Below are 23123 nucleotides of genomic sequence, written 5' to 3'. Positions count from 1 at the left end.
TCCCTCTTCCTTTTTTCTCCTAGAAGTATTTTCTTCAGTTTCTGAAGCCTTGAAAATCTTTGGGGTTTAAACTAAGGCAAGAACATACTATGCATCCATTTTAATGCCTCCTTATGGCCCCACAACGATGTCTAATATTGTTGCTCTTCTTGGGCAATCTAAGTTTTCTTTCTTAGTTTTAAGGACCAAACAAAAGAGAACCATCTAGGCGCAGCCTGGTGCAGGCAGAGAGGCTGTGTAAGGCAGTAAATGTGGTTAACACTGTGTGTACTGGCAGTGTGTGGGTGTTCAGCTCATGACCCCACTGAGAGGTTGGGTATCTTCACCTCCTCCTACGACAAACTTTAAATTGGGTTTTCTGTATGCTTTTTATTCTTGTCAGTCCATGGATGTGGTCTCAGTGATGGTATCCAAACCCTTCTCTTTGCCAGTACTGCTGAATTTGATGTTGTGGCTCACTTTCTCTTCCCTTCGTTGCCTAGTCTTGCTTCCTAGGACTATCTCTGTACAGCACTATAGAGATATGTGTATTAGCTCTTTGTTGTTGTTGTTTTTTTCCTTTGAAATTAACATTGTAACTGCAGAGGCTGTAACCCAGGATATGTTTGGATCATTTCACAGTGGATATCTGAATCCTATTAGTGGGTAGTGAAGGTTACAAAATTCTCATACTCTCTCCTAAAAATATTTGTGAAGATTTTATGAGTGCCTCTGCAAAACTATTTAATTCTGTATTCCGACTATCTGGTTATAAAGTTGATTGTATATTAGATTTGGCTTATGAAAGAGACAGCAAAATTCAATGCATTGAATTAAAATCCTGAATAGGAAATATAAAAGCATTCCTCCTGGATATATTGAGTTATGAGTTCTGTGACTGAACATTATTTTATATTTATATTTGGTGAATTATTTATTCCAAATAGATTAATTATAAAGATGACTGGAAACAAAACAAGATCTCCCAATGTATAGTTGCTTGACTCTGGGGGTGGGTGTTTTTTGATTATCTAATCTATTGAGAGAATCCATGTATCTTTATTATACTACTTAATGGCCTGGAAACACATTACAACAGCATAGTAGTTTATTTATAGCAATATAAAGTTGAATTACTTTTAATGAGACATTTGCATACAATTATTGCAATCACACTGAAATGGAACAGCTACCTCAGCACATTTTTGAGACTTTGGCTCAAGAACTCTGAGGATTTCCCTTTGCAGCTGCTGGTAAAAGTAATTTTTTTTTACCCATGCTCCAGACCACGGTACATGCCCTACCACTGTTTCTGGAGGGAGGGAGCCCATGTTGCTCCAAATTAAACTGTAAACACTGACTCCCCTGAGTCCAGTAGGCTCAGTGCAAAATATAAGCAACTAATATTTTTATGGATGTCAGCTCTCATAATAAGTCTGTTTTCTATTTCAATTAATATTTTGCATAAATCAGTGTCTCAGTAAAATAAGCAACATCACACTGAAAAGAACACAAGGCAACTATAATTAAGCCATATGTTTAGTAATGTGCTGAACAAACAATGGAAAAAAAAATTACTCTTTGGTTACTAAATCAATTGTAATCAACCTCATTCCACCCACTCATCCACCTCTAGGAGCTGATAATACAGCTGTAGATATCAGGAACAAATCCAGCAACTAAATTAATAAAGCAAAATTGGTGGTTCAGCTACATGTGTCGGCATGAATGTATTGCTCCCCACAGCTTTATCTCTACAAACATCTTTTTGCTCCCAGAGGGCATTTTAAAATCCATACTGGTAAAATAAATATAAAGAAATTACTCAGCTTTATAATTACAGCACCATTTAAGAATTTCTCTGCCTTTTGCCAAATGGGTTGAAATATGATGGATTATTGCTAGCAAACTATTTATCTCCAATAGTCAAAGACAACCTATGGGCTAGTATTGTTTTAATTCACACCCCATGAATAAGGCTATTGGAATATCTGGTTTGCTGTCAGGCAGCTTGTCAAGCTCACAGTGATGGCCTGAGAGAAAGGGTATTTGTGGCACAGGGACTGCCATCACATGGTGCAGGATAGCAGGTCAGTGTGATTCTGCCACTTCAAGGTAAATACTTGATAGTATAGGGTCATCTTTATCAAACCTTCCCTCACAGATGTGGGCAGAGGCATTTCCTGCCTACCAGAGTAAAGGGAAAGATGCAAGGGATGGGTTTAACATTTTCCAGAGCCTGAAGGCAAAAATTGCATTCTTAGCTTGGCAACTGGTCATGGCTGCTGGCTGTTCTGCGGTGGTGTATCACTGGTTCCTGCCAAGAAGGAGTGGTGTTGATAACTAGGAAAGCTTTGCAAAAGTGCCTGCTCCATGTCCATGTGGTCTCAGTAAAGCAGCATGGCAGCATCCTGGGCTCAAGGCAGCCCCCCTGTGCCTGTCTGGGAGCCAGTGTGAACAGAACTAGAGCACACAGAGCCCTGATTCATTTTAGTGTGTGTACAGACACGGCTGGAATACATACACAGGCCTAAAAACCCTTGGGAGCTGCAACAAGGGAGCGTCAGCTTAGTTCCCAATGGCTCTGGTTTGGTTATCCTGCAAATTGCAGTGTTCATGTATGGCAGGAAGTGTCTGGGAATTCATTTCAGGTGAAGTGCACACAGATAACGTGTTTAATGCTTTTACCTTATTAACCTGTGACTATTAGATGGTGAACTATTTAAAGAGCTAAGTGTTATTTAACAATAAAGGACATTTCCTCAGCAGCTATTTAATAGTCTTCAAAGAGTAGACATGGCTTATGGGCATAAAAAAGAATGAAAGGAAGAAGCAAAAGTCTCTAATTCTTGGGTTGAAATTCCCCGGAGGTGTTTGTCCAAAGAAGGAAAATCCAGATCCCCAGAGCTCATTCCTAAAGAGAATGTAAAACTGCATTACTGTTCTGTATTTCTTATGTAAGATTCCACTAATCAGGATTTCCTGGATAAAGGAATGTCAGCTAAATCTTAATTTTTGCTGGCTTCCCACAGAGTAGCGTTTATTAAATCCAATAAATACCTCCTACAAATATATATATGCAATGCTAAAAGTATAATTCTTATTGTAGGAGAAAAAGCTTTACAGCTTTACTTGTAGTTTATAAATATTAATGAAATAATTTTTAGTAGAACCTTGTGAACTTAAAAAATATTTAGAAAGTGTATGCAATTATTACATAATGAAATCAAGGGTTTGAAGGAAGTGGAGACAAATCCTGAAAGAAAATTTAAGCTTGCTTGGAAGGTTTCAATACATATCTTCAGTGATTTTTAAAAACATTTTAATTTCTAAGTTACATTAGTGCCTTGATGATATTGAAAATCTTGAGTACCTAGTTTTATATGAAAATAATTTTTAAAAAACATTAGTGGTTTGATCAAAACCACAAAAATTAGTGAGAATTTAAGAGCTGGAAATGAAAGTACTTATTTTTGTTTTTTAAATTCTGCTGTAACCAGTCTGTGTGCATTGGACTGACTTTGCTCCATCTTTATTTACTCCATAAATATACAAATGTCATGATATGCTAGTAGGTCCAGCTTGGAATCTTCAGTGAAATTGCACTCTACGGTCTGTGGATGATGATGAGATTGTAAACGCAGATGTCACTGGACCTTATGCATCCAAGTTAGCTGAAAAGCCAACTGCAGCAGCAAGCTCATGTCTCCTGTTCCTGCTTTGAATGTTTGGGGATAGAGGATACAGTAGCACCTAGATAAAAACAACATGAAACCATAGAGAAACAGCAGTAGCATGGAAAAGTTGGCAGTGGCTGTGGCTGCAGATCTGCAGTGGAAAGTGGAATGGGACGTGTCCTGCAAAAGCCCAATTACTTCATTCAGTGTTATATTGTAAGGTAGTCAGAGTAATAAAGGGTATGCAAATAATTCTGGCATTGGAACACCATGGAATTCCTTTAGCATACAACTGCTCTTCTAGGGAATGATTTGGGTGCAACAGTGTGGATTGTACTGCACCAAGGTGAGACAGGTTTACTGATGAGAAGCAACTGGAGGACTGTTGATGAGTAAGTACATCTGTCTGTACTGCATGGGCCATGGAGGCAAGGGTTAAAAAAATCCCAACAGTTCTCAGCAGACCTGAAGTCATTCCAGAGTAAGTAGCACCCTACAGCTTCTTGCATTTCATCTTTTCTTTATTGGCAGAAGGAGAGAACGGGAAATATTGTGACTGCATGAAATGAACCCAGGCGTACCAAACAGACCATGTGGCAGCTTGTTTGAGAGGTCAGTTCTGTGAGCTGGTGGAAGGGGTCATATCTTCTCTGGTGACATCGGCTGGCGCAGGGCTGCGTGTCCTGGGAGTGATCCTGGAGTGTTACATTGACAGAAGCGATGCCAGGAGGGCTCAGGCAGCTGAAGGCTGGGAGGATGAACGGGATGTGAGTCAGCCCTGAGCCAGCCGCCCTCCAAATGGCCAAAGCTGCTTCAGTGCTGCTGCTGAGGCACTTGAGTGTGTGCAGCTCTACAGGACACCGGGACACTGGTTACTGCTGGGGACAGGGTGCTGGAGGAGCTCTTACACCTTGCTCCCTGGCATCCGCTGGTGCCACAGCTCTGCTCAACTCTCTCAAACTGTGCTTCAACCTATTTAAATCCTTTGTGTCTTATGGTGGTACAGGCACTGTGATGTCTGAGTTGCCCCCAGCTGGGCCAGCAGACTGAGATCTGGGGCATCAACTTCCTCCTAGGAGAGGAATTATTGCCCTCCTGAAATTACAAAAAATTTGGTGGTCTTACAGTATGTTTACATACATTTAAAATAGAATGAATCAAACGGAAGTAAAAGATAAAGAGAACAAATGTGGACTTCATGATGATCTATAAAGTGTCAGAACTAGGAAGAAAAATCTGCAGTAATGATCTAGCAGATGAAAATAAGTTACTTTGCATTACTAATGGACAGTTTAAATTGCAAAGCCACTGTCCCATATTGCACATGTTATAGAACCTCCTTGCTATCTCAAATAGATAAATAACATTAGCACAAAGCCAAGATTTATAGCAGGCATGAATCTCTCTCCATTACTCTTTTCCAACTAAGTTTCTGTAACTCTTTCTGTTGCATATGAATCACTTCACTGACCAAGCTAATTCCTGGATTAACTCCCTTGGCTCCAGCGGAAGTACACTAATGATGATTTTGAGGTGTACCCTAAAACAGGTCATACAGTGAATAGATTATTTTATAAAACAAAGTACTCGTGCTAATTGGCAATGGCATCCTCCCATCAACCCCAGAGCAAGTGGATTGTTCCTAGCCTCTGTTACAGATCTCTATTACAGACAAGTAATTTCTTTTTTTTCTTTTTGTATTGCTTGTGTTCTAAAGCAATTAGCTCCTTGGAAACTATTTTTCCTTTCAGCTGAAAACAAATGCTATTTCTGCTTAGGTTTTTACAGTTACTACCTAATATGACTTTGGTCATTCTGGTGGAAATGTACTGTTGTACTTGGACTGTCTGTCACCTTCCAACTAAAGATCCCAAAGCACATGGCCCATCTTATGCCTCCCAACACTCAGAAAGTATATAGGTAATTTTATAGATATTTAATAGTCAAGAGGATTTCAAATTCTGTCTTTTCTGGAAAATTCTAATGGGTTTAGAGTGCTTGCCTTTTGGGAATGATCCTTGCACATTCACATCCCAGATGTTCCTTCTGGTGGAAACCTGAGCATTGCTTGGTGGACTGTGCATCTAAATGGACTTTCTGTTGTGGGTGGAGGTTACATCAGTGCACTGATGGTTTGGTATGGGCCTGGGTCTGCTGCAACAAGCTGTTATATTTCTCCCTAACATGTGTTTCACATCAATGCAGAATTAGCACATCATCACACAAATGATCAATGCTGGGTTCAGTCCAGGAAGGAACCAAATTTAAAAGGAAACTACATATGCACGATTTCAGATTTTTAAATGGGAGCTGCTGCTAAAAGGCTCATAGAAAAATCCTGGCACATATTGAGGTAAGAAAAATGTCTCTACAGTTTTAAAATTTCAGATCAAATTTTTCCAGAGTTCTCAGCAGCATTAATCAAGATTTTTTAAAAAAATGTCTAAGTTCTGTTAATTATGCATGTGTAATGATCTGGGAAATGTGAACAATCTTAAAATGATGAGGAAAAGAGTTTGATGTCCTATTTAATATTTAAGTTCATTGACACCTCCCACCCCTAAAATTAACAGAAAGCTAAACTGTGCCTGAGCTTTTTAAAATGCATATGGACTGACACTAAGTATGAACATTTTCAGTCTTAAAAGAATAAAACTGAGAAAATGGCAAGCAATCAGAAACAAAAGTTACATTACATGCCTAACTATTGTATCTATAGTGGCCACTACTTCTGCCATTATAATACACAAGAGAATTTGAAAGCATTTAGATTTGCCTTTTCAGCTGACAATCTGCCGCAGGTGCTGTGCCATTATAAATGACTATTCAGCTGTTATGTGTTATTGTCTAAATCACCATTTTGAACCTGAAGTATAAGCTGCACAACCCATAGATCAAATCTAAGAAATTGGCTCTTGTTTGCAATGTAGTTATTTTAAAGGAAGAAAATACCCAGTAAATCAAACTCACAAAGAATTTTAATTACGCTACTTGTTCCTAGGAGCAGTATTACAGTTTTACATTCCAACACTGTGTGCATGGGAAATGTAATACACAACACCTGTTAACAATACATACTCTGATGAATGCTTGGCTAAAAATTGGTGTTTGAATTTTTTAAATTATATAGGGTGGAGAGAAAGAAGGTTGAGTCCATCTTTTTCTGTAAGCAGACAAAAAGTATCTATTTAGTATAATGATTTATGTTTTACCATCAGATGAAATCATACAGGGAATTTTTTTGGTCTAATACAGAAATAATTATGGTTGCTCTGTCATTATTGCATGAGTGATAACAGGATTTATGCATAGCAGCAAAAGGTGTAGGTAGCACTGGAAAAATTGTTTCCATTATAATCCCCTACTTGCAGCCTCAAATTTTAATTCTTATTTGGCACCAAAAATTTACATGGTTGAGTGCAACTTAAAAAATGCTTTATTTGGATTGCATTTAATTTATATGTATTTTCTACAAAACTTTTCACTGTGGCTGTGAGAAAAATATTTCTCTGGTATGTGTATAAAACATCCAGTTACAGTTTATATTTTGAAACACAGCAGAGGTAGTGAAAATTGAAATAGTCATTTGTCAAGAGTAATGTCTGGCTTGGGTAACATGCAAAAGGTAGTTACCAAGAAGGAATGTGTGATCCATGTACTAGTGTAAAAACAAGAGGTAGAGAAAAATTACATTGTGTGTGATAAACCCAAGAAATAAAACGTTGAGTCAGTTTTGTGTAGGACAGCCTATAATCATCTTTTGGAGCTTGATCTTCCTTTAATCAAAGGGAGTTTGAAAATTTATATCAGAGGAAACGAAGAGGCAGAAATCAGAGTTGAAAGAGCATCCTGATCCTCCATTTTGGGGACTTTCCATTTTTACTGCAGTTGAGTTCTAACTGCTAATTTTACAAATAAGTAATGGCTCAGTCCTCCCACCCTCGCTCTGGCTGAACTCCTGTGGCTTTCCCTGGGGACTGCTGAGCTGCTGCCCTGCTCAGGTGGCTGCAGTGCTGAGGTAGGGGAGCCCTGACAAGGACGGCAGTGGGCGGGTGCATCGCTGCTTCTGAGCACACAAAAAGGTTGAGGAGAACTGGAAATATTACCCAGGCAGCCTAACAAAGCCGTGTGCTTCTGAAGAAAAATGTTTTCACTGCAGGGTTCCCAGGGAACAAAGGGAGTTGTGGCCTTTACAAAGTACACAAGTGGTAGAAATACTTGTATACAAAGTCTGACTCACAGCTCATGTAAAGAATATGACAAACTTCTTAGTCTAAATCATTAACTCTAAATAATGTCCTTTCAAATGCCATCCCCAGAAGCAGTTTCTATTGGAGCTATTTTTTATCCTTTTGCCATAGATTGTTTTAAAAGAATTATGGGAAATGACAGCTGTAGAACTAAAGTTCAATTTTTCACAGATGAAACTACAAAATGCATGGAGTAATGTAATCCAGTCAGACAAGTGAGTAAATTATAACTTGGTTGCAACAACACACCACTTGCTGAATATCAATAAGGATACGTTTCCCTCTTTAGAGTAAAAATATTTGCTGTTAATGTAAATGGTTCTGAATGTCCCTGGCAGTATAGGCACAGATGCCAAACAGCATTAAAACTGAGCAGAATCTCGCATATTTTCTTTGCAAGGAAGACCGCATTCCCAGATGTTAAAATAAGGAGGAAGATTCCTTTTACATTGCTTTACCATAATGAAACTCCATTAACTTCTATCATCTTCTTTCAAATTTCAGGTAAATGAGAAAAGCATAAGCTCCAGTTCAAGGAACATTGTCAAACAGTGCACTCAGTTTTTTCATTCTCCTTCTAAATTTCCTAGGATAAGTATATGGGTAATGCTGCTCCCTGTGTATCCCTATTCTCCATACCCCAAGCCACAAATGTCAGCAGAGTATATGTGAGCTGTGCCCCATCTTTCTCTTCATTTTAATTTTGAGTTCCAAGATACTGAGAAATTCAAGAATGGGTTAGACTAATCAGATTTCCACTCTAAAACAGGCTAATTCTGCCTCAGCTAAGTCAATAAATTACATTAATAAATACCTTATGGAAGTATTTGACCCCTGTTCTAGAAGAAACCCATAATGTTCCATATGACATCACATGCAGAGCTCATGTGCAGTTAAAGTGATATTCTTAGCACAAATGTATGTGCTGGCCTTGGGTCCTCTGCTCAATGAGTTTTTATTTTTACAAGAAGTAATATACTTAAGCTCTCTAGAGCTCTGCAAATTCATTTTTTACATGCAACTACATAATCTTTTTGGAGTGAATATGGACATTAACTCCTCCTTGCAGCTCTCTATAAACATATGCTTGCACAGCAGATATTTCAAATTCAGAATCCAGGAAGGAAAGTGCTCCCAGGACTGACTACTGAGTTATATACCCTTTTATTTTAATGTACTTTGCCAAGATGAGTCCATAACCTCAAATGAGTCAGGGAAGAAAAGGGGAAGGGCAATAACAAACGACTTCATCGTAATTTTAACCCTATTGCCTAGTGATCACAAAATAACCTTTATGCTTACATGTTTAAGGAGACTACATGGACACATTCTTCCTGAGTGTGCTCAGCCGCTCCTTGGGATTTGTACTCTGTGATTCCGAGTACACAAGGAGAAGACACGTGACACTGAACCCAATTTATTACTTGGATCTGGTGGCAGGGACGCTTAGGATGTATTGCTGGACTGCAGAGTGACACATTTCACTCTCTTGGATAGACCTCTCTCTGTAAAATGGAGATACATTTGCCATACTGACTCTCCAGGTGTTGCTGCTGTAGTTGGGATCCTACTCCAAGACATCACTTAAACATGATGTTATTATGTCCCACTAATTCAGGCTTGCCAGTCCTTATTAAATAACTAAAGAAATATTGAGGCACCTTGGAAGCTGTTTGTGTAGTCCAACAAACAAGCAATTCACTAATAAACAAAAAATACAGTCAGCTTTAGTACACAAGACCACTTTAGTTCTGAGTAGCTATAGTCTCTATTAAAATCCCCCTGTAATTTCAGCTGGATGTATTTTTTCACTTGCTGCCCTACATTGTTATAAATTATTCTAAAAGCTGGTTAACATCAAATGGAGAAGGTGGCGAAAAAATCAATAGAGCCTCACAACAAAGGCATGAAAGAAGTAAAATATGAAACCTATGAAAGAAATTATGTTCTCATTTGAGAGCAAAAAGGCAAGAACAGTGGAATCAGTGAATTTATATTTTTTCTGTAGACTTTGCTGTGTTATTAAGATGTAATACTTCACACAGTTGTGTCTTTCTATTTTCTTTGGTCTGCCAACAGAATGAAACAGTAGTTCAAATGTAAAAGTCAAGTTTTGTCTATCAAAATGAAATTTCAAGAGCGTTTGCCCAGAAGATTAATGTCTCATCTTTTTCATGGAGTAAAATATACTCCAGTTCCTGAAAATTTGCCAAGATTAACAGTAGTTTATATCTTTAGAAAAGATACAGAGTAGATGGGAATCTGAGCTCAAGTGGCAGTCTGAAGAGAGAACATATACACATGTATTATATAGAACCAATACTTAAGTATGTGTTTAATATATAACATTTTATACAGAATGTGTATATATGTACTCCTGTATTTTACAAGTTTTATTTCTATCTGCAATTATAACTTGTTAAATTCTTCTTTCTGGTGATTTTCATCACTACATTCATTGGCAAATTCTGTTCTGCACAGCACATCCTCCTGAAGAATTCCACTCTCTGTCAATGAAACAATTCTCTCAACAAACCCAAAACCCTACACTAACCTTATGTTAAATTATTTCTCCATTGTCACCAGTGTACTCATGGCTGTATAAGACTTAGGGGGCTTAGAGTCACTCAATGGTCAGTGCTCTTCTTTTTGTCTCTTGTCTTGAATTTGGGACTTCTGAGTGGATTGTTCTGGTTTGAATAATAACTATGAGGTGTCCTTGAGTTCTATAGAGATTTTGGGTTTTGTTTTATCAATTGGTGACCTTGAGGGTAGGTAGATTGAAACAGCTCTGCTTTAAATTATCCATATTGCTTTATCTTATGCATCAGGTGTCACAGTTTAGGTTTTTGTACTAAAACGTATTTAGAGCAGAGAAAAACCTAAGCTTTCTTAGGTCAGACTGATGGCGTACTGCAATGTTATAGACACATTTACATTATTCCTACAATTTAATACACAGTAATGACCTGTCTTGAACTACTGGATTAAATAAAATCCTATTTCTTCTTGAAGTTCTTGTTGGCAAGAAAAAGTACAGGTCCCCTGGAGATGGGTTACATATTCTTTTAAGTGTTTTGTATCTAATTTTTAGGATTTCTATGAACCTCAGTTCAATTTCTTGACAATAGATATAGCAATCTTCTGGCTATGATCAAGAAGAGAATCAATCTAAAATTCACTTTTATCCTACACTGAGCCACTTCTCTTTATGGTGAGAAGATAATGGAATTATTGATGGAATACACATTTTACTACTTTCATTTCTCCGTATGCATATTGTTTTGAATAATTGAAAAGTTATGATTTGCTACATTTAACTTGGACTTTCTTATTGCTGGGCAGAGTAGTAACATTACAAGTCTCTCAAAATCACTGCCAAATCACATGGAAATTTGCCTACCTATTAATTAAACAGGCAGGAAGAGATACTGAGCTGGATTATGTTGACAAACAGTGAGTAAAAAAGAAGCAGCATCTCTCCATAAGCAACTCAGAACTCTGTCCTGCTGCTGATACACCAAAGCAGTCATCCTTTCCTACCTGTATCTCATTTTAATTGGATACTGCCCAAGAAATGCCAGAATTATCTTTTTGTTTTAAAAACAAGTTTCCCTGTCAACCTGGAATTTATAGTTTTCTTTTCCTAGTGCATAATCATGCCCAGATTTTTTTTGTGAAGGTGTGTATCTGTATATGTAAAACAGAAGAACATCACCTAGAGGGAATGCTGTTCCCTGGATAGACTATCTGCAAAGAATGCTAGAAAGGAGCCAGGAGGGGATGATTAATTACTATGTTAATGCACTCATGCACAGTAATGCAGGGCTCTTTATTAAGAGTCACATAGCACTAATGTCCTGTTGTTTTCACAAATTACCCATTTGTTACTAGGAGGGTCAAACCCAAATACTGTGTGCAAGTCCTCCACATATGCCCATGGTTTTTCCTCAATTCTTGTACCACAGGGCATGACTATAAGCAATTTGTTGTCATGAGGGCTGGCAGCCAGGGGAGCGATATGTCCATCTGATGCTGATGTAACCAGCAAGGCTCTGCTAGGAATTTCCGTCTGCTTTTCATCCTGAATTTGCCTATGGCTAATTACTGTGCTTGGTGATGCTTAACTAAAAGTGACTGGAAATGTGTTTGCAATTGAATGTTTTTATAGGATCTCTGTCAATAGGAGGATGTTTCTGTGGGCCTGTTTTGTGTTACAAAACCTTTGCTTTGTAAAAGGTAGCTTCTGAAAATTCATTCCTTTTCTTAAATTAATAAGTTTAATTTATTTCTGAAATGCCAGGATCTCTACAATGGGTAACAAAATCAGACTGAATGACCTTGATTAATAAAACTTTGGAAGACTCAATGGAATATTTTGGAGCACTTGCAGCTGCTGGTTGTGTTCCAATTGCAGGTGGCCTGCCCTATCAAAACTTTGCTTTCAGCTGTGACCTTTATTCCTCTTTTGACATGGATTTATGTGATGCAGGTGAACCTGCTCCCTGCCCAAAAGATGGAGTATCGTGATGAAGAGGAAAGTATTTCTACAGAGACAGCCATGTAGTTCATTGTGCAGAGAGCAGTGTGGAATTGCTATATTGGTGATGCTTCAGTGCATAATTAGCAAAATGAAAATTTGGCAACTTGAAGAAAATTAAGGGGAACAATCAGCTCTTTGCCCAGCCCCTGCCAGGGGCTGAGTGTTAGTGGGCTGTGTGGTGGTTATCTTGTACAGGCTAGAGGTGGCCCAGGTACCATCAGCTAAAGAGCCTTAATCAAAGACAGAAGATAAAGAAGTGTTCCTTCCACAATCCTCACGTGCTGACTGATACCAGTCTTGGCAGAGCATCTCCTAATCCCTAACTCTGGTTGCATCTCAGACAAATAGAAGAGCACTTATGGTATAAAGCCGGATTTTCAAACATGTTCTGCTTAAATGATGTATTTTAAATATTAAATAACAGACACTTTCAGGACACCTTTGCACCTAACAGAACTTCACCAGTGGAGAAAGACCTCTGTTGTTCTCTAACTTGGGGTCTCTTTGATGATTAGAAATCATAGGAAATCTACCATGGTTACCTGTAGTAGGAAAGGACTATGTCAGTGTTTTCAATTCAGTATTTCTGTGCTGAACTTGCAAGTTTTACATTTGAAGGAAATCAAAAAGCCACCTTAAATATTCAAATACACATGAATGTGGTTTTGTAAACATGAAGGATCCACATGAAATTAGACAGCATGGCTTGACGCGACTCTTGAATCCTTTTTTTTTTCTATTTCTAAGCCTTCTGACACCAACTATCTAAAAATCTAAATTGAAAAGTAGGAAGTTTAGGAGCTCACAACTGGAAATGTGGTTTGAGCTTCAATCAGTGCTCAGCTTCAATCACCTGCTCAGTTCAGGTTTTGTGTAAGAGAGAATTCAGTCCTTTTATACTGAGCACGAGAAACAGAATTAGATCTTTCTAAAGGCTTTAAGCCCCCAAATCTTTTACATTCATAATGTTCATGGAAGTCAATGGGCATTTTCAGTTCCAGAGGAACACAGGGTTAAGTCTAGAATCTACCTGTTACCAACTAGATAACATGATAATAAATGTGCACAATGTTACATTGCATCCAAATACCACACTTAATTCCCCAGTTTTAACACCTTACTTCGTGCAGTGCTTGCAGCTCTGAATAATGTTCTTATTTGATTAGATTTATATACACTGTAAAAGGGGCAGTAACACAGCTGTGCAGCAGCCACAGAGCACAGTACAAATTGTAGGAATTCACAGTGTGGGCTCTATTTCTTTAAAATTCACAGTGTGGGCTCTATTTCTTTAAAATACTATGAATAATTCTACAAAACACGGCAGGATCCAGCTCTCTGAACCTCACAGATTTCTGGCTCCTTTTGGAAGCGCGACTGGTCTGCCTGTGTCAGTGAGGGTCAGGGTGTTTGAGCAGGAACCGGAGCTTCTGTTGAATCTCACACTATACATCACGACCTTAATGGGTAATGGGCACGTTCTTGTCTCTTGTGCCCCAGCTAGGACACCGGCACTGTTCTCGGTGGTTTGCACATTTTAAGAAACTGAGGATGACAACCTTCTGAAGGTGGCGAACTGCTCCGAAGCAGTGGCAGAGCTTCAAACAGCTGCAGAAAGTCCCGGGAGGCCCTTGCTTTGTGTGAGGCACTGCAAATAAGTTGTTTTGTCACACCAGCTCCCTCAGCACATCCATAAACTCTACAAAGTAAGTTACCTCTTTCTTTGCTCTCATTACTGTTCATCTACCAAATGCTTGCATTTTATTCGATATTGCGGGTAATTGCTATTACTCGGAATTACTGCTGCTGCCTGCAATGCATAGCAAAGCTGACAGACAAAACGTTTCGACGTGTTTTTAGTTCACTACCGTTCCAAGCTCATTAAAGGAAAACGACCAGGGACTGGGCCGGGCCGCGGCGCCAGCGCGGCCGTGACAGACGGGGCGGGCTCTGCGGGGAGCGGGGCGGGCTCCGAGGGGAGCGGGGCGGGCTCTGAGGGGAGCGGGGCGGGCTCTGAGGGGAGCGGGGCGGGCTCCGAGGGGAGCGGGGCGGGCTCTGCGGGGAGCGGGGCGGGCTCTGCGGGGAGCGGGGCGGGCTCCGAGGGGAGAGGGGCGGGCTCTGCGGGGAGCGGGGCGGGCTGGGCTCCGAGGGGAGCGGGGCGGGCTCCGAGGGGAGCGGGGCGGGCTCTGCGGGGAGCGGGGCGGGCTCCGAGGGGAGCGGGGCGGGCTCTGAGGGGAGCGGGGCGGGGCGCGGTGTGTTGCGGGGCGGGGCGCGGTGAGGGCCGTGCCGTGCCGTGCCGTGCCGTGCCGTGCCGGTGGCGGGCAGTCATGGCCGACAGCGTGCAGGTACCGCTGGGAAGGGAGCGGTTTGTGTTAAATTGTCCGTGCTGAGCTGCAGCCAAGGGCCGCAAGGATGGTGAGGGGTCTGGAGCATCTCGCTTGTGACGAGAGACTGTGGCAGCTGGGCTTGTTGTACTCTGGAGGAGATTGAGAGGGGTCTTATCGATATATTTAAATGTCTCAAAGGTCGGGAGGATGGTGCCAGTTTCTTTTCAGTAGTGCCCGGTGACAGGAGGAGCAATGGCCATAAACCATAACAGAAATTTCCACCTCAATATGAGGAAGAACTTCTTTATGTGGAGGGTGGCAGAGTACTGGAATGTGCTGCCCAAGGAGGTTGTGGAGTCTCCATCTCTGGAGAGAGACATTTGGAGACACTGCAAACCCACCTGGATGCGCTCCTCTGTCACCTGCTCTGGGTGACCCTATCTCAGCTGGGAGATGGACTGTATTACCTCCAGAGGTCCCTGCCCACCCTAACTATTCTGTGGTGTTGTGTAGAAGAGGGTGTGGTGTTTAAAATGCTGTCTGTGTGTGTAAACATGTATATGTACATATAAAAATACCCCTGTGTCACTGTTGTCACCCCAGTCAGTTCAACGGAGAGACACTGCCTGCCCCGGCGAGGCAGCTCCTCCAGCAGAGACTCTGGAGCCTGGGCTAGCGCAGCCCAGCTGGCTCTGTCCCTCACCCATCCAACCTCACCCGGAGCTGCTGCTGGTGTGTGCCTCCTGCACCTCTGACCTCCCACCGCCTCGCCAGGTTTCACTTGGTTATGGACGCTCCTTTAGAAATGTATGGGTATTTCTTGGTATGTTTGGTTTATGTGGCTTTGGTCATAGGGAGCTACAGGTGTGGCTTCTGTGAGAAGCTGCTGGAGAAGCTGCTTCCTATGTCCGTTAGAGCCAATGCCAGACCGCTCCAGGGCACACCCACAGCCAGCCAAGGCTGTCCTCACCAGAGACAGAGATCTGGGATAACAGATTTAGGAGGGGGAAGAAGGAAGCCATACAACAGCAGATAGAAGAGGAGGGTGAGAATATAGGAGAGTGATAGTCCTGCAAACACCAAGGCCAGCAGAAAAGGAGAGGCAGGAGGTGCTCCAGGTGCCAGAGCAGATTCCCCTGCAGCCCATGGTGACGCAGATGTGCCCCTGGGGCCCATGGAGGTCACGCTGGAGGAGACGCCCATGTTCGAGCAGTTCATGGAAGACTCCCTAGTGGGGGGCAACTCATGCTGGAGCAGGGTTAGATTGTGAGGAGTCTTCCCCATGGAGAGGCAGCAGGGTCAGAAGCCACACGTGATGAAATGACTGCAAGCGCTCTATCCCATCCCCCGTGCTCCTGCAGGGAGGTGATAGAGAAAATTGGGAGTGAAGTTGAGCCTGGGAAGAGAGGAGGAGTGTTTTGAAATGTAGTTTTTATTTTGTATTATTCTACTCTGATTTCATTGGTAATGAATTATTTTTCTGCCCAAGCTGAGACCCTTTTGCTTATGACAGTAATTGGTCAGTGACCTTTCCCTGTCCTCATCTTTTTCCACAAGTCTTTTGTTCTGTTTCCTCTCCTCTGTTCAGCTGAGGAGGGGGCTGACAGAGAGGCTGTGGTCAGCTCCTGGGCATCCAGCCTGGGTCAAACCACCATAGTGGGCTTTTTTGTGGTGGTAGGAGTCTCCTAATTTTTGGTTGTTGAGGGAAAGGATTGTGGTTTCCTTTTAAAGAGCACTGGGGGAGTGGAAGCAAGCTTACACTTTCCTTCCCGCAATATCACAGTTGTATTTCTCACCTTTCATTGCTTTAGGTAGCTGAAGTGCTCTGGATGATTTTACAAATCCACAGTGTTTGCATTAATATTTGCTTTATTTGCTTGTCTTTGGCCTCCTCCCTGTTTTTTTCCTGTTTCCTTTTTTTACTTTGTTGACAGAGGTGTGGTTTCTGACAGGCGACTCATTTCATACTGCTTGTCAGGAGATATAAGAATAAAATTCATTCCTCCTGAGAATGTATGAGGTGTTGCATCAACTCAGAATTTCTCCCTCAAGCCTGTCTATGTAGTTGTAGCTACTATGAGATAATTTTCTTCTGCTTGAACTGCTTTGTTGTCTCCACTGGCCGAGAAGTTGCTGTGACTGTTGTGGGAATGATTAAACGCCTTCAGCCAGTGTCATGGTTGTGTCTTTGTCAGTACAAAAGCTTACCATTTAGGTTTCCTTAAATAAATAAATCCTCTTCCAAGTGAAATGTGTTGCTAAGTATTCTAAATGCTTTATGGAAAATATATGCATCTTTCACAGTGTGCTCTGTTAGTGCTCTCTGTAAATATTTTGGCAGTTGGAGCAGCGTAACACTGGGGTAATGCAGTCAAATCACAGGAAAAGGACACAGGGTGTGCTCTATGGGACACGACAGGCTGTCAAAAATATACTGTACATCTCTTTGAAATGTACCATTGAAATTTTTGTAGTTTTTACTTCATGGCTTTATATAAAGAATCTTTAGAGGAATTCAGTGAACTGTTTTTTTCACATGTTTTCTGTTCCTTATGTTTGTTCTACACACAGTAGCTTACCTTTGTGATATTTCTGTCTATCCTTTATGATTTATTTTTATTGGAAACCCTGTGGAATTGTGTATTTTTATGAATCACATTCTATAATCTCTAGTTTTGGCTGAAGGTAGCTTAGCATGGTCCATATATAAGGTGTCGGAAACAATGTATTCTGGTACTGTTTCTTTATATAATTTCTTAAATTTTGAGACAATTCCTTTTGATTTAAATTGAATATTTTTATAATTGTTACAGCTTGTAATGACTTTCAGCAGAAGATCTGTTAGAAAATCTGAATACTGATCTTATCAAGTCTTGCTGCTGCTTTATTTTTAACCACATTTTTCTCATAAGTGGTCTGCAGCTGTGAAAACATCATTAAAATTTACTGTCATCATACATTTCGTTAACCATAAATCTTGATATATAGACTGTGGCATTTTTGAAACATACTTTGTTATTAGAAGGACACTATCATGTTTATAGTGTTCCTTGAAAGCTTTCTTTGCCTATAGGTTTTGTCTTTTGCATTTGACACTTCTGCATATTTCCCTTTTGAAGGTAGTTGAAATGAGTGCTGCTGTTTTTATTTCCTCGTTTGTTTGATGACAAAAGAAATGTTTATGACTAAAAATAGCAACTATTGATCTTCCCATTGTAGGAGTGGACAAGTGGGGCCTTTAAAAAACAAACAGGAACAGTGAACGTGTTTCTGTTTCTGCCTTAACTATTTGTATAGAAAACTTCAGGATTTTCTGCTGCTACTGAAGCATTTGACAGCTTGATAACAAAATGTGTATAATAATACAAATAACAGCCTGTGTTGCTGGTGTAGTTTGGTTGGGTTTTTTTCATTCCCAATTTGATTTAAGTTGTAACTGATACACAACGCTCTTCCAGGGTACATCTGCTCTGCTGTCAGCCCAGGCAGAGCAGCTGAGCTTGCTTTACATGAGCTACTGGAAAGTTGAGTCCAGTCTGATTTCCCTGGTAGGGTGAGGACAGCAGGATCTTGGGTTCCTTACGCTTTGAGTATTTGCTACAGTTGACGAGATTTGGTAAGCTGTTCCCTTGTGGGTTTTTGGAAGCCATGATTTTGCAAAGTGTGGTTGTGTATTGTCAAACAAATGCAAATGCTATCTTCAACCACTGCAGAAGGCTCATCCCAAAGGATAAGCTTATTTTTCTTCAGGAATGCTGGTGCTCATTTCAATTGCTGTGTTTCAGGGTTTGACTACTCTGGAAAGGCCCTCACCAAAACTGCAGGTAGTGGGGCATTTTTCCTAGCCAGGGGTGACTCAGTACACATTTGGGGTTTTGAGAGTTCTTCCCCACCCCTGTAAACACAGAGGTTTTTTGCAATTTGCCGTTTAACTATATCACTCTGCTGCTGCTATTTCCTGCTTCATGGTGGTTTGTGAACCTTGACTGAGAGATTTAGGAAGATCTTACTCTTTTGTTTTAGAATGTCTGGTTTGGTATTTTGATTTGATGCTGTTAACAAGGGATGCCCACAGCATTTGGAGTAATGTATTGAACAGCCAGAAAGATATTATGCATTCAGAACAGCTAAAAATCCTTCAAAGGAAAATTAAACCGGAACAAATAATTCTCTAGGAGTGGCCTGTATTTAAATAGGCAGTCTACTGCTGGGAATGGGCATTGGTAGGATTGGTTTCAGGAGTTTTTTTCCTGACACATGAAGACAGCATTACTAGAATTAACTCACTTTGGATTACCTCAGTCAGTCACTGCAGTTAACACTAAAATGAAGAGTACATTCTTTGACACCAGTGGACGCATATAAAAATAATCTCCGGTATTTTCAATAGTGGTTAAAGAGACAAAAGTAATCAATCAAAATAATTGTGAGCTTTTAGTCAAGTGTGTGCGTAGGTTCAGCCCAAACAGAAACTGTCTATAAACACAGGATTGTTTAAATGATTTATGGATCTTCAATACTTTCTTAAATTACAGAAACATTGCTGATTAAAAAAAAAAAAAATCATGTTCTTTCTCTCCCGTAGTTCCTCATCTGTCATTTGTAACAGTATTTCTTCTTATCTGATACCTGTGTTTGTTATAGTGGACAGTGGTACCCAAAACCCCATCCTTATCATGAGCATTAACAAAACCAGTACTACGTTGGTGGGAATGTTGCTGCTGGGAATGTTGTTCCAGCCTCCAGGTGATGAAATGGTTCTTGAGAAGCATTCACCTTGCCCTGTAAACTGTTGTGGTTTGATGTGCAGATTATGGAGCCTTATCTCAAACACTGAGTTACAGCAGCTGCCTATCTCTTCAGTTTAAACTGCTTATAAAATATTAGCATTTTGCCTTGCTAACAGTTACACCCAGTATGATGTTGACTGACTGACCAGTCATATGTAATTTATATAGTGGTGGACACTGTAAATACTAAAGTATTCTATGTATTGAATATCCTAAGAGAAAGTGAGGGAGGAGCATTAATTCAGTTTCCAAAACATTAATATCAATATTAATTTAATTCAGCCCCTACAGCTTCTAAAGAATCTCATGTTCAACAGGTTTCTAACACCACTTCAGGAAAGCATTTATATTTTTTCTTCTTATTGAAATATGTCTTTCAATAATTGTATATTAGAGGTAATGCTATTGTTTTTTACCTGCAGCTTCAATTATAGCAGCATTACTGACTGTAAGAGTTTTTCTTTAATGCTGTTTAAATTACTGCTAATAAAAGCAAACTAACATCATGCTTTTAACTGTGTGAAGGAAGCCTTCGTTTATTCCATTCCTGTTCTGATGAGATATTGTATCTGAGATGGACTTGTTTACAGTTGGGAACAATGATTTCTCTTATTGAAATATATGTGAAAGTACTCAAGTACTTAATTAGAGAGGAGAAGAATAGCCTGTCCACGGAATGAATGTTCTTTGTTGCTCTCAGTCTTGTTTAGTCCCTCCTGTCTGTGGTGGTTCTTAGCTAGTCCCAGGATTTCAGTACATCTTGTAGCTCGGCAGCAGCAGGGGGAGTTGTGTAGCTTTATTTGGGGGCTCTCCTTGACCGGTGCTGGAGTGAGTTGGTATCAGCTCAGAGCAGAGCTGGTCAGGCTCAAAAATCAGTGTGTGTCAGGAATTCTGCTTCACTCTCCCTGTATCAGCTGGAAGCAGGATTCTGCAGGCTTTGCCTTGCTGCACTTCTCTAAACCCCAGGTCCTGCAGAGGTACAAGTGTACCTGCTAGAAGCAAGTTGTGACAGGGGTTTGTGTGGGCAGGCCAGGCAGACTCCCAGCAGGAGGCTGGGAGGCATTCTGGGACTGGTTCAGCTACTTGATCAGAGCTGGGCCAGCCCCCAGTGCCCAGCAGGGCTTTGTCCAGTTTGGTCTGGAAAGCCTGCAAGGGTGGAGATTCCTCTGTCTTTCAGGGTTATCGTAATGTTTAAATATTTTCATGCTGAAATATTTTTCCTTATGCTGCCCATTGTGGATCCCTTTCAACTGGAGCACCGTCCCATGACCATTGCCCCTTTTTCCCCTGCAGTGCACCTCTCTGAAGGGGCTGCTTCATCTCACACCTCACTTTGTCATCTACATATTCTATTGTGAAACAGTTTTAGGGGATTTTTTTTCTACTGTTTTTTGCATTTCATCGATTTCTTTATTTTCTTCTTCATAGATTTCATAAATTTCATACTGAAATTTCTTTTTTATCAATGACAACACAAAATATCATAAAATATTCCTATTTTTTCGAAGACCATTGCATTGTTAGTTCATGCTCAGTTTGTTATTCCCTAAAACATGTACATCCTTCCTAGGAGCAGTAGTGTCAGATCCTTGTGTATTATTCTGTTGCAGCAAACATCTTGGACTTTTGTTTGGCTAGGGGAAGGAGGGAGTGTAGACAGTAAATTTGAAAATGCAATCAAGTACATGGTGGAGAGCAAATAGCATAGTAATATTTGTGTATTCTCATAATATGTTTAGGAGAAAGTTAATTTTAAAATTTAATTATTGTGCAATGCAGTGTCATGTTGGTCAAATTTAGATTCATGGATTCTTTTGCACCTTTAAATCTCTGTTGTTTTTACTTGTAAGTTAATTTAATCTTGAGCAGCACATAATATATCAGTGTGTTCCCATATGAATTTATGATAAAAATACTATGTTCCATGTATCTGCCCAGCTTTTCTCTAGTGAGAATGTGTTAAGGTATTGTGTTACTGCTGTATAATTACAGCTGTGTTACATTTTTGGCATTTGTTGAATTAATCCCTTGCATACCTCCTCAATATAAAAATGTTATTTAGATAAGTTGCTGATATAATAAAATAAACATTTTTAAAATTACATTCCTATGTACGTGTATGCAGGATGAAGACCAAGATCAGGATGATGTAGGTGGAAAAAAGATTACTAATAGGACATTTCTTTCTCCTTCCCAAATAACTGCCTTGTCAGAAGAAAATCTGGAAGGAGTTGAAAAGTAAGTAGCAGTGACATCAATGCTGGAACCCATATAATAACGAAATAAAAATTGCAGACTGTTTATTTGATGTCTTTTGTGATGGCTATGTCATTAATTTAATTGTTCAGTTAAATCATTGATATTTAATATTATTCACAAAAGACGGCAGAAACACTTTTGATCTCAGATCCAGTCTGGTTTACTGTTTTTCCTACATCTTTTAATTTTGCTTAGACTCCTTTTTTTCCACTTGTATTTCACCTTGTCATGGTTTCTGAATTTACAATAGCTTTAAATACACTGTAAACAAAATACTAAGATGTAAGTAAGAGCAGACCGATACTGAGCTTTTTTTGTAAGTCTCACTGGGTAACTTTTTTTGCTAAAATATTCAAGGTTGTGTACTGTAACATGAGTTACCAAAAAATCAGAAAGGTCTTAAAAGTTCAGCAAGGGATGGAAAGCTTAAGAAGGCATTAGTAGGTCGCCATCATGGTGCACTGGGGAAATAGGAGGCAGCCAAAGACTTCTGATGTCACGCTACCTTTGTCTTTCTTGTACCAACACTCTCCCTTGTTATTAGTGTTTAATAGCAGCTAAATTTAGGAGGCCAGGAGTTCATCCTGGGACTCTAGATTTATGTTTGAAAGATGGGACATTTCAGAAGGGCAAGAATTACTTAAGAGCGCTTGTGTCTGCTAGCAGGTTCTTAGGGAATTGAAAGCCAAAGGGCTGGGCTGCTGGTCTAGTTTGGGAAGGAAGAGGTGGGGGGGTATATAAAATTCAGCTTTGTTCCTCTGAATAGGTAACCATTTAATAGAGATTAAAATATTCCTTAAACATATTATGTTCTTCCTATTTGTCACTATTCTAGGGAGAAAAGGTTTCTTTTTTTTTTTTTTTTTAAGAAAACTGATAAGAAAATTTGCTACCATCAAATAATAATAGAAAAAATTCTTTCCTGTTTTCTCTTGCATAATAGGCCTCTTTAAATTAAAAGGAGACTGAAGTGTACAACTCATGGAGACTAAAATGTGGTTAATGTACACAATTCTTTGTGCAACTTTCTCATCAAGATTAAAAAGAAAAGCACTGAAAGGTCATATACTCTTTTAGTCTCAGCTGATCACATATGTGTCTATATATACATGCTGTACAAGGGGAATGTAAAGTATATACTGCATCTGACTGGAAGGAGCATAGTTACAGGGTATTTTATGCACACTAAGCAGTTTAACAGCAGCAGCATTAAAATTATGTTTACCAAGTGCATTGTGTCTAATTACAAGAGCAGTTTGAAGGCCACAGCTCAAGTTAGAAAATCAGAATAGATCTGA

At 40.0% G+C, this 23123-nt stretch overlaps 1 protein-coding gene and 1 long non-coding RNA gene across 7 annotated transcripts in view; both read left to right on the top strand.

Moving 5' to 3' along the window:
- The window catches only part of LOC137477849 (uncharacterized), a 173416-nt gene extending 159350 nt beyond the window's left edge, over positions 1 to 14066 (top strand). For all 6 annotated transcript variants that reach the window (XR_011001217.1, XR_011001218.1, XR_011001223.1 and 3 more), the window contains one exon: positions 13950 to 14066. This is a non-coding gene — a long non-coding RNA (uncharacterized lncRNA). The remainder of the gene's footprint in view (positions 1 to 13949) is intronic.
- A 7600-nt stretch (positions 14067 to 21666) lies between these two features.
- The window catches only part of CABCOCO1 (ciliary associated calcium binding coiled-coil 1), a 44270-nt gene continuing 42813 nt past the window's right edge, over positions 21667 to 23123 (top strand). The window contains exon 1 of the mRNA XM_068197101.1: positions 21667 to 21804. Coding sequence (XP_068053202.1) covers positions 21686 to 21804 — 119 coding nt within the window. The 5' untranslated portion in view covers positions 21667 to 21685. The remainder of the gene's footprint in view (positions 21805 to 23123) is intronic.

This window comes from Anomalospiza imberbis, chromosome 8 (assembly GCF_031753505.1).
Source record: "Anomalospiza imberbis isolate Cuckoo-Finch-1a 21T00152 chromosome 8, ASM3175350v1, whole genome shotgun sequence".
Classification (NCBI taxonomy): Eukaryota; Metazoa; Chordata; class Aves; order Passeriformes; family Viduidae; genus Anomalospiza; species Anomalospiza imberbis.
Note: the sequence above shows the minus strand (reverse complement) of the source record. Positions and strands in the feature narration are given on the sequence as shown.